Genomic DNA, 12195 nt, shown 5'->3' on the forward strand with positions numbered 1-12195 from the left:
AAGGAAAATGAAAATTAGAGTCACACTGTGATATATTTCACACTGACCCTCTTGGCAAGATTTTGAAAATCTGACAATCTGAAGTGTTGACCACAATCTAGGAATAGTCACCTCTCTTATACACTGCTAAAGTATTAGCTGATATCACCACTTTGGAAAACCATTAGGATCATCTATTAAACTTGGAGAGGTGCATTCCCTGTGATCCAGCAATTCCCCCAGAAAAACTCTGGCACATATGAAGACATTCAAGAATACTTATAGCAGTATTGTTTTAAAACAAAAACAGGAAGCAGTACAAACGTCTACCTTAAACAAGGCCACAATTAACAAGTTATAATGTCCCCTTAAAGACAAGTGTGAAACTCTTCTAGGAAATATGAAGCATGAGACAACTGAACCATAGGCACACACATATTTAGTTTTACCAAATTGTTCTAGAATTATTTTTTGGAATGGCCCTACCAGCTAACACTCTAAATATCAGGGCTTAAGAGTTCTCACATGGTCATTAAAATTTAGTATTTTCTATTTTCTAATATTTGCTATTCTGATGTGGAACCTAATTTTTATTTGAAACTTGCCTGTTTTGTTTTGCATCTCTTCATATACTTGTTAGCCAGCTGGGCTTCTCCTTCTGTGAATTGCCTAACCATGTCCTTTGCCCATTTGTCTCTGGGTTTCCTGTCTTTTTCTTGTTGATATGCAGCGTTTGTTTATATATTATATATATATCAATCCTATGTGGGACTTAGACATTATAGATCTCTTTTCCCCATCTGTCATCTGTCTTTCTGTATGATGTCCTTCAAATGAAAGAACCTCTTTATTTTGGAGCAATTTTTCACCATAAAGTTTGAACTTTTTGGGTCTTAAATGTTTTCCTCCACCTTCAGGTCATAGTCTTTAAAAAGTTTTAAGGTTTTATCTGTAAAGTTTTTTTTTTTTTTGAATCTTTGAGAGGTTATTTCTTATTTTATAGTTTTAGCAGGTAGTGTCTAATTTCCAATTAAATTTTCTGATTGGTTATTGCTGATAAAGACAAATGCTATCATTTTCATCCCATTAGTTCTAACAGTTGTTCTGTTCAATCCACTTATTTCTTATGTAATCATATCTGCAAATAATTTTCTCTTTCCAATCCTGATAACTTTTACTTACTTTCTTTACAGTGTGGCATTAGTCAAACCTTCAGTATTATGTCAAACATTAACAGTGATATTGAGGATTCCTGTCTTGGAGCAGATCTTGATGAGAATAAAGTTTCCCCATTAATATGATATTTACTGTAGAATTTTTGGTATACAATGTGTCCTTATCAAATCAAGAAATTCTTTTAAATTCTGAATTTTGACAGTTTTTATCTAAAGGGATTGAACTTTATGAAGTGCTTATTTCTACACTTATTGATGTAATCATACAAATTTTCACCCTTATTCCAATAATGTTCTGACTTCATGAATTGTTAAGATAATGTTTGTGGTTTTAAGCCACTAAATTTGTGGTAGTTGGTTACAGCAGCAATAGAAAACTACATAAAATATGTAATTCTCATGATTTTACATCTCCTTTATAAATTGTAGCAGGGAGCAGTTAAGAAACTTGCCCAAGGTCACATAGCTGAGGAGTCAGGCTGGCTCATGGTTAAAAACCATGGCAGATGTGACCATGGCAATTACAAAGGCTTTACCTGGCAAGCCTGGTGGGAGAAAGCTGCTGTCCCCCACCCAGACTTGGCACACAGCCAATGCATTGCAGTCTTTGGAGGCAGTTGCAGTCCACTCAGGCTCCCTGCTTACTCATGCTCTTCACATATTTGCATTCCTAGCCTGGTGTCTTCATCTCTGGGTCTCTTTATCTGAGGCCTGGGGCAGAAGCCTTCTTCAGGTGCTTCTGCTGAGTCTTCCTTTTGACAGGAAGAAGTGGAAACGCTGAAAACACTTTGTTCCACTGTGACTTTTCCCTGTGCTTTTCCACTCCTAACCTACCTCCTTCACCCTCCCCTCAACGATAGGGTCCATAAAATTGCTGCAGCCTTTAGTTCCAGCAACATCCGACATCTGTGCTGATGTACCCAACCCTGGATTAGTGAATCTTTCCATGATGGAATGTGACAGGGGGCATCAGTGCCTTCTCCAGTTTTATACTCTCACAGGTACCATTGCAGCAGGTGATTAAAGGCCTACCTCTTTCATTCTGAGTTTGTTGCATTAATTAGCTACTCTAACATCTGAAGCTCAGCCCGCTTTCCCAGCTGAGGTGAGCTCCTAACAGTTACCAGTGCGAAAGCTGGAATTCAAATCCAAGCAGTTCAGTCTAACCCTGTATTCCTAACCATAATGTGCTACTGCCTCCCCTTGTGTTAGAACACTCTAGTCCGATAGATGCTGGCGAGGATGTGGAGGAACGGGAACCCTCTTGCACTGTTGGTGGGAATGCAAACTGGTGCAGCCGCTCTGGAAAACAGTGTGGAGGTTCCTCAAGAAATTAAAACTAGATCTACCCTATGACCCAGCAATAGGGTAGGAATTTACCCAAGGGATAGAGGAGTGCTGATGCATAGGAGCACTTGTACCCCAATGTTTATAGCAGCACTCTCAACAATAGCCAAATTATGGAAAGAGCCTAAATGTCCATCAACTGACGAATGGATAAAGAAATTGTGGTTTATATACACAATGGAGTACTACGTGGCAATGAGAAAGAATGAAATATGGCCCTTTGTAGCAATGTGGATGGAACTGGAGAGTGTTAAGTGAAATAAGTCATACAGAGAAAGACAGATACCATATGTTTTCATTCTTATGTGGATCCTGAGAAACTTACCAGAAGACCATAGGGGAGGGGAAGGAAAAAAGAAAAGAAAAAAAAGAAAGGTTAGAGAGGGAGGGAGCCAAAACATGAGAGACTCTTAAAAACTGAGAACAAACTGAGGGTTGATGGCGGGGGGGGGGGGGGGGGGGGGAGGGAGGGTAAGGGGTATTGAGGAGGGCACCTGTTGGGATGAGCACTGGGTGTTGTATGGAAACCAATTTGGCAATAAATTTCATTAAAAAAAAAAAAAAAAAAAAAAAAAAAAAAGAACACTCTAGTCCAAAGAACTTGTCATGGTGACTTAGACAGGACAATAGAAGTTGACTAAGGTGTACTAAACAGGTAAACTCAACAAGAGTTGGCAATGGGTCGGATGTAGAAGGTGAGAAAAAGGGAAGAATAAAGGATGACTTTTCGGTCTTCAGCTTAGAGCAATGAGGTAGATGCTGGTGCCCATTTGCTGAGACAGGAAAGATTGGGATGGGGTGACAGGTGGCAGGGGGACAATGGAGAAATAAGAGATCATCTCTGGATATATTTAAGGTTTCAGATTCTTAATAAACACCCAAGTGAAGATGTCAGGTAGGCCACTGGATATGGAATTTTGGAATTTGAATGAGAGTATTACTTTTTTTTTTTTTTTTTTTTTGCAGTTTTACTTTCTTTTTCTATGTCTAGATATTAGGAAAAGAGAAATACTGTATAAGAGAATACTGTGCAGATACCAACTTAAGCACTCCTCCCCACTCATACAGTAAGCTTTCAGAAAGAATCAGATATTGCCACTCTTCTGAGAAAAATATAGAGCCATCTTCAAATATGGTTGGTATATGGACACAACAGTCTCCAAATTATGAAAACTACCAGATCAGAATTCTCAAGGAATGACTAGAATCTAGAACTGAGCAAGCTAATAATTCACTAATTAAAAATCTGAGAACCCAGTGACTGCCACACATTAGCCTAGTTGTTGCAATTTTATCATTTTTAACCTGATGTTCAGTTTTGTCCAGTCAACAGGGTGAACAATTTATTTGTCTCCATATCTAGAGAGCAACTTAGTAATTCAGTTAGGCCAAATATTTGAAGCTACCTTGGATACTCAGTTTATGTTAAACCCTTCTTCCCCTATACAAATACATTTCTGTAGCTGGTTTTTATACTTAATCATATGCTACACTGCACAGTTTTAAAATCTGTTTCAAATATGCCTTCCATCTGCCCAACCCAATTTCATTTCCTTTGAGGGTAGGGACTGTGACCCAGTCCCTAAACCAATGTTGAATACTTTTAAGGGAAATGTGTTGATTTGGAAAGTTGTCTCCACTAACTGCATATCCAGCACTCACCTAGGATGACTCACTCTCCATTTCACTCAACTAGACTCAATTCACTCACACAAGTATACAGTAATAGTCGTCATAGTCTCGGTTTATGGTTTTAATGGTATTGCAACATTAGATTCACAACATATTTCCAAGCACCAAGTATGCTTGAAATTGAACATTTTTATAAAGATAATAAAACTTAATGACTACCCATGATCTATGATCTGACAATACATCTGTTCTTTTTCATCTTGAGATGGTAAAATACCCACCCTAGCTCATTGTGGCACAGTGGGAGAGAAGAAATATAGTCCTATTAATCACTCTTAACTATCAGCTTATTAAGTTATAGTTTCCCAACAGGCTTGTCTTACATGATTGTTAATAGGCTGCAGGTGTTTTTCTAAAAGAGTCTTTTTACAATGCAGTTATGTCATAAAAGAGACAGCATGGAGTAAAAGAAAAACTGGTGGACTAAGAATCAGAAAATCTAGGTTTTAAATTCTAGTAGTAAAGTAGCCCTGAGACATTAAGCCAGTCACCACCTCTCTGATCTCCACAATTTTCTCATCTGCAAAATGAGAGGACTTATAAATTTTAAGAATGGATTTATGACATTTATACCAGATCAGTAGGCAGGTAATCATAGCCCAGGACCTAAGAATTTCTTTCATAAAGGACATTTAAAAAAAAAAAAATCTCTCCACATTAAAATAGCTTAAGCCAAAGTGTAAAATTGAGATTTGTTACTATTGTTAACTTTTAAAGTAAATTTTGTTACCTAACAACTGAGGATATGCGCAGGAATAGAGGAACATGTTTCACTTGAAAAAAAAAAAAAAGTGACTATTGACACATGTTAATATGCCTAAATTGTCCTGAGAACAACCACAATTTTACTATTAGCTAGAATCTCACTCATAGAGACAGCTATTATAGATACATTTTGCAATTGATGAAAGGGTTGCATTCCAAAAGCTTGTAAATCCCTTTTTGGAAAACTTTGTAAATGGAAGCGAGGTTTCTAGTTTAACCCATAAGAGCATAAATAATTGTTGATATACCTGAACTATATAACATTAAATGCTCAACTTATATATAGGTCCTGAGAATGGGGCTTGGGTGATATTGATGAGTCTCCTCCCCTGTTCTTGGAAAGACTAGAAGTAAGCAATGATTAAAATTGATTTACCTTTATCACACCCTTCTACCTCTCTAACTTTTTACACTCTGATAGAGCACACAGCCCTAATCATGCTGCTGAAACAATCCTATCCAGTCCTACCTACCATCAGTTTCAACAGCACTTCCTTGAACCTTTAAATAGTAATTTCACAACTGTGAAGCAGTTGATAGATATTTCAACAAATAACCCAGAAAATGTTACCACTCTTAAAGTAGAACTAGTGTTGAAAGAGACTGTTACTTATACAAGCAAAAATATTAGAATATTTAAAATATTAAAACTTATACAAGCAAAAATATGAGAAATCTCTTAAAAATTTTACAGAGATGGTCAAATAAATTATGATACATTAATACGACTATTATGCCAATGTTTAAAAAATGTTTACAAATAAGTTGTAATGACATGGCAATTGTATAAAATAAAATGCTAAATAGGTAAAAATGATAAGTGCTATGTTCTTTATGAACTCAATTATTGAAAAAATGTATTAAGACTAGGAGCTAATAAAATTGTTGGGTAGACGACTTGCAGTTTATGGCTTTTCCCAAGTGAGTACATGAATCCATGCTTTCCAGATTTTCCCATACCAGTAAGTGCTATTTAAAAAAAAAAAAAGAAAGAAAGAAGGAAAATCAAGGGAAAAAGTATAAATTCAAATAAATCTCTAATAGGTAGAACTTTAGAGAGCTATAAACAGTGCTAATTAACAGGGAACATGGAAATAGAGTTTTGTGAGCAAAAGAGCATTCCTTTGTTTGCAAAAGAGTTTAATTAGGAGACGTGTGTGTGTGTGTGTGTGTGTGTGTGTGTGTGTGTGTGTGTGTGTCTTAATTGAAAGTCCCTTACTGGTCCTGCTCCCATAAGTGGCTGCCACCCAAGGAAAAGGGGAGGGGAACCAGGTGGTCAAGGAGGGGTCATCCCAACATTCCATTTACACAGAACTAAATAGACAAGCACAGAGTCACTACTGAGGTTAGAAGTTGGTAGCATGGGGGGCGCCTGGGTGGCGCAGTCGGTTAAGCGGCCAACTTCGGCTCAGGTCATGATCTCACAGTCCGTGAGTTTGAGCCCCGCGTCGGGCTCTGTGCTGACAGCTCAGAGCCTAGAGCCTGTTTCAGATTCTGTGTCTCCCTCTCTCTAACCCTCCACCCACCCCCTCCCCCCCGCCGTTCATGCTCTGTCTCTGTCTCAAAAATAAATAAACGTTAAAAAAAAAAAAAAGTTGGCAGCATGGGAAGAGGATAGAACAGGTGGGGAATTGGGAGTTCCATTAAAAAATCTCAGCCCCCTCCCAAACTGGGGTGCCTTGGAGGAACTTGGTCTGCTTCAAACCAAGAGGAATCAGAAGATCAAAGACGGTTTGGGAAGACCATAACTGTCAGGGATCGAGGGAGGAAGAAGGTCCAGAAGGTGAGCTTAACTGACTGAGCCACCCAGGCACCCCATAAGCAATGTAATTTTAAAGAGGTCAGTTATCTATTTGAAAACTCAGAAGGCAATGACCTCTTATACAGATGAATTTTGAAAATCAAACTTTTAAAATTAACTTTCTTTATTATAAATAAGCATGTGAGTCTTAATTTTAAAACTAATTATAATTTTTAAAGAATTTCTAGTTTTAAAATTAATCTGGTGAGAGACTACACACACACACACACACACACACACACACACACAGCTACAGTAACAAAAGAAAACTAAGACATATATTAAAGAAGCTTTATAATGTAGCAAAGTTTTCAATGTATACTGAAAACATGAGCGAAGCTGTTCATATGAGAAAATCTGCATGAGTCATTTTACCAACATCGATGCCAGTAGACAGTGTACTTTTAGTTTCCAAAGGCAAAGTTCTAAAGATTCTACAAAGGCAAAGTTCTACATATTCCTCTCTTAGCACTTCTAAATATGTGAGTGTTCTATGCTGTAACTACTCAAGTGTACCTTTTCAAAAGAAAACTCATAAGATCACCTTTAAAAGCCCAAAGCTCTGTATTAGGCATATGTCACTTGAACTCAACATTTTAACCATGAAAAACAAATAAGAAGTTCAAAATTACAAATTTAAATTGTCATCTGCACACTGGATTACTTCTTCCAATGTATCATCAGAACTCAGAGATAAAACAAAAGTAATGACGTGGTAAAATATATTTAATTTTACCTAAAATATAAATTAAAATAGGGCATAAGAAAAACGTTGAGACCATAATACATATATGGAAAAGTGACCACTGAAAGATGTAAATAATTCATACAATATAAGCTTTAATATATAAATTAAATGTCATTTCATCAGCTGTTAGTCACATCAGTCTAAACTTTATATATTAAAATATTAAAAAGCTAAAAAACATCATTGCAATATAGATTCAATATGGGAAAATACATATTTGTGGCTTTATACACAATCTAAATTAATCCATTCTATACAATAGTTTTCCAAAATATAAACGGCACTTTACATGCAACAGAACATACCAGGCTGGATGTCCTAATATAATTTAATATATAGGAAAATAAAGAGAAAACACCCTTTTAACAAGACAGTTACATAGTGTAGGTGGAATGTAGAATACGGTTTTGCCTTGACACGATCTTGGATACGAGTAAAGAAATATGAAAAAGGACAGTTTCTACTACTTTCAATTAGCATTTTTTAAATTGAAGACTACTGTGATTTTATATTTTCTAATTGTATCACAAAAAGAAAACAAAAAAAGGAAGCAGGGAGAGGAGGGTAGAAAGCGTCATCCTTTATGAATTTTAAACATCACCCCTGCCTGTGGGCTGCATTTAGGCTCCTTTTCTGTTGACAGTTTCCTAAATTATTTCTGCCACTTGGAATTGTGCATCAGTAATCAGACGAATTTTCCAGACTTAAGCCATTGTGTAACCATAGCTGCCACAGTGTAGTGCCACAAGAAGTCTGTCCTTGAGTATTTCTTTACTTGGGTATTCAGGTAACTTGAGCATGTTGATGCTTTAAAAGAAAAATATACCACCATTAAATAGGAAATCTATGAAATTTCTGATTGTTTTGTCTAGCAGTGAAAACACTACTCAAAATTAACATAAAACCACCCTCTAAATTTGCATTCAAATTGGAAAACCCTGAAGAAGTATTTAAAAAGATAAAAAAAAAAAAAAAAAAAACTGCTGCATTGCAGTTTCCTTTAGCATGCAAATGTAGTGAAAGAAAATAAGTTCCTTTCAGCCTAAAATAAATAAGCAATAAGGGAATTTAGTTTGAAGTGATGGTGTAACTCAGTGATACTTATGACAGTATAACTTCAGTGATATGTGAACTACATTTAATTAAATTATAGGTAGTTTCCCCAAATATTTTCCCTAGCACAAAAGGGAGAGGCAAGGAATTATGTTGGTACTTATTTATCAGCGATTCCAAAATGATGAAAGAGATTATTGTTGAGGTTTTCTTCTCAATGCAGCAGTACAATAGTTAGACCGTTAATTATTCAAAATTAATCAAAAACAATTCACAGCATTTAAAAAAAACAATTTAACATACCATGTGCTTGAAGTTGGTAGGAGATTTGGAGTATATGGCACAGCAGCAATTGTAAAGTTTTGCAGTCCACTTCCACCCATGATATTAGCAAATCCACCATGTGGGACCCTGGAACTAAGAGTTCATATCTTAATAAACTAATCATGCAAGGAAAACCTTTGTGATACATATATTTCAACTGATCAGTTAGGGTAAGAATATATTCAACTCTAGGATACTGACCAGGTAACATTTCTGGTTCTGCAAAACTCCAACTCATTATTAAAAGGTGCTTCATGGCCAGTTAGCAAGCTTCCATGGAGACAGTCCCAGAAATTTCTATAAGCCATACTATGCTTTCAATTGGCCATAGCACATACCTCTGCTATTGTACATAGTGTCACCCTACTAAACTGGGACTAATTTGAGGACCCAAATGTGTCATGTTTATATGACCCTGGGGTTAGCAAAATGACTGGCATCTAATTAGATATTTGTTGAATACATGAATGTTTGCTTGATTAATTCAAGCAATAGAGAGGCTCTTAGAAATAATCCAAATGATTTCCCTATTTGTGAAAAATATCTAGGGTCTGATGGAGTTAAAAGCAGGCCACCCCAAAATATGCCACTTTGGCACACTGATTATTTTGAATTAAAGTTACTTAAAAACAACCAGTCCAAAAAGGACACTCTAACCTTCCCCTGTCTCCCTGAAAACAGGAAATAATTCTCACTTGTAAGAGGTACTCTCCCTGTACCAGGAGGTAAAGAAACATCCTATGACCAGAGATAGGGAATTCAGGGCTGTGAAGGTGTAGAAATAAACCTCATTACTTCTTCATCAATTTACTACCCCAAGCACAAACTCCTTTGTCTTTTTTTTTAATATATATAACTTATTGTCAAGTTGGCTAACATACATATGTGTATATACAGTGTGCTCTTGGTTTTGGGGGTAGATTCCTGTGATTCATCACTTACATATAATACCCAGTGCTCATCCCAACAAGTGTCCTCTTCAATGCCCATCACCCATTCCCCCCCAACCCCCCCATCAACCCTCAGTTTATTCTCTGTATTTAAGAGTCTCTTCTTTGTCTTTTCAATTCCTCAAACATTTATTGTCTCTTTGGCCTAAAAGGTGTAAAACCTGCCTACTGTGGTCACTTCTCTGAAACTCCTATTTCTATGACCTCCAAAACATGTGAATTAAATTTGTTTCCCTCCCACCATTGATCTGTGTATATCAATTTAATTCTTAGGCCAAGCAGAATAACTTTGAGTGGTAAACGTAAATTTTTCCTTCCTAATAGGTCAAAGTGATGAGGGAGCATGGGGTAAGCTGAGGGCAAAATACAGCTGGAACACCCCCCAGCCAGGTGGAATACGAGTGATATTCCTCGAACACTCCTGGCCACCCAAGAACAAAGGTTTAAGTGCTTGCCATGGTAATGTGAGAAACTAAGGCAAATGAGAAATTAAATTCTCTTACTGCCTATGCCCATTGACAAGTCCTTGAAACCAGCAGGGTGACCTCCCTCTAGGAGCTCAGCTGCCTGAAAGGATGACACTTTGCTAGGGGCAAAAGAGAGTCTTAGCTAAACATTGTCCCAACCTGGAGGACCCTGTAAGTCTACCTCCTTTATCTTAATTGCCCCAAGAGAGATGCTGGCAATCGTACTCCAAGCTTATAGCCCCCCACCCCATATACATCTGAAGGGTCTCATGACTGAGGTTTTATTAAATGGCAATAAATGGTGTTTCCCTAGCAACAGCTAGTCCCTTGAGGTCCTAGAAACCTTGCTTCCAAAATACCTTAGAGGCTTACTCTATCCCTGAGCCCCTCTCCCAACCTGAGGATATATATTGAGTTACCGTCAGGACCCCAGTACAACTCTTCCTGCCCACAGGTATTGTCCCAGGGCTTTAATAACATCAGCTTTTTGCACCAAAAACATCTTCAAGATTCTTTCTTGGCCGTCTGCTCTGGACCACCCCACCATCACCCCAAAACTTCATCAAAAGGGTTTTGGGTTTCACAGTAGGAAAACTAGAATATTCTTTACATTTCTGTTCCAAAGATTCAGAATATCAGACGTATTTATTTTTTAATATCACCTAACCTAACAACATCAGATTCAAATTGGAAAACCCTAACGAAATGCATAAACAGTACTAGAAAATTTAATCTTGAATACATGGCCATAGAGAATGTAATTACAACTTCCTAAATTCTATTGTTTACATTTGAAAGACAATTAGTATTTCAAATTAGCCTTTGATGTATCATGATTAGACAATCTGATCCTGTAAAACACTTTGTTAGTTTTTTGTTTAAAAAAACTTTTTTAATGTTTCTTTAGTTTTGAGAGAGAGAGAGAGAGAGAGAGACCGAGGCAGAGACAGAAAGACAGAATGTGAGTGGGGGAATGGCAGAGAGAGGGAGACAATCTGAAGCAGGCTCCAGGCTCCAGGCTCTGAGCTGTCAGCACAGAGCCTGAAAGGGCTCAAACCAACAAACCGTGAGATCATGAGCTGAGGTGAAGTTGGACCCAGGCAACCCAACACTTTGTCATTTTAAAAATGAGATGCTGTAGTGCTTTCAGATAAATAAGAATGATGACAAAGAAATATTTAAGGTACAGGTAATTAAATGCATAGGCAGAAGTCTGACTAGTATTAAAAATGTTTTTGAGGGGTGTCTGGGTGGCTCAGTTGGTTAAGCATCTAACTTTGGCTTGGGTCATGATCTCATGGTTCATAAATTCGAGCCCCACATCAAGTTCTCTGCTGTCAGCACAGAGCTCACTTTGGATCTTCTGTCCCTGTCTCTGTGCCTCTCCCCCACTTGCACTCTCTCTAGGTCTCTCTCAAAATAAATAAATAAACTTAAAAAAAAATGTTTAAAAAATGTTTTCTAACATTGGATCCTGAGTACAAAGCATAATTCAGTTTATTAAAAACAAAAAAAAGACCAAAAAAACCCCCAACTTGTTGAATCTCAAATAGCCAAAATAATCTTGAAAAAGAAGAACAAAGTCAGAGGTTTCACAGTTCCTGATCTCAAAACTTAAACTATAGAGCGATGGTTATCAGAACAATGTGGTACTGGCATAAAGACAAACATACAGAAATAGAATAGAGAACCCCAAAATGAACCCTTGCATATATGGCCAAATGCTTTTCAACTAGTCAACTGGGAAAGGACAGTCTTTTCAACAAATTATGTTGGGAAAACTGGATATCCACTACCAAAAAATGAAGCTGAATTCTCACCTAATACTATACACAAAAATGAATTCAAAATGAATGAAAGATGAAAACATGAACCAAAACCACAAAATTTTTGG

At 37.0% G+C, this 12195-nt stretch overlaps 1 protein-coding gene across 4 annotated transcripts in view; it reads right to left on the minus strand.

The window, feature by feature from the left end:
- Positions 1 to 7304: 7304 nt before the first annotated feature.
- HACE1 (HECT domain and ankyrin repeat containing E3 ubiquitin protein ligase 1) overlaps positions 7305 to 12195 on the minus strand; it is a 122175-nt gene continuing 117284 nt past the window's right edge. For all 4 annotated transcript variants that reach the window (XM_060616278.3, XM_060616275.3, XM_060616274.3 and 1 more), the window contains 2 exons: positions 8864 to 8977; positions 7305 to 8314 (listed from right to left, as the gene is read on the minus strand). In XM_060616278.3, the coding sequence (XP_060472261.1) occupies positions 8212 to 8314; positions 8864 to 8977 (217 nt within the window). In that variant the 3' untranslated portion in view covers positions 7305 to 8211. The remainder of the gene's footprint in view (positions 8315 to 8863; positions 8978 to 12195) is intronic.

The sequence above is a fragment of the Panthera onca genome, chromosome B2, assembly GCF_046562875.1.
Source record: "Panthera onca isolate mPanOnc1 chromosome B2, mPanOnc1 haplotype 2, whole genome shotgun sequence".
Taxonomy (NCBI): Eukaryota; Metazoa; Chordata; class Mammalia; order Carnivora; family Felidae; genus Panthera; species Panthera onca.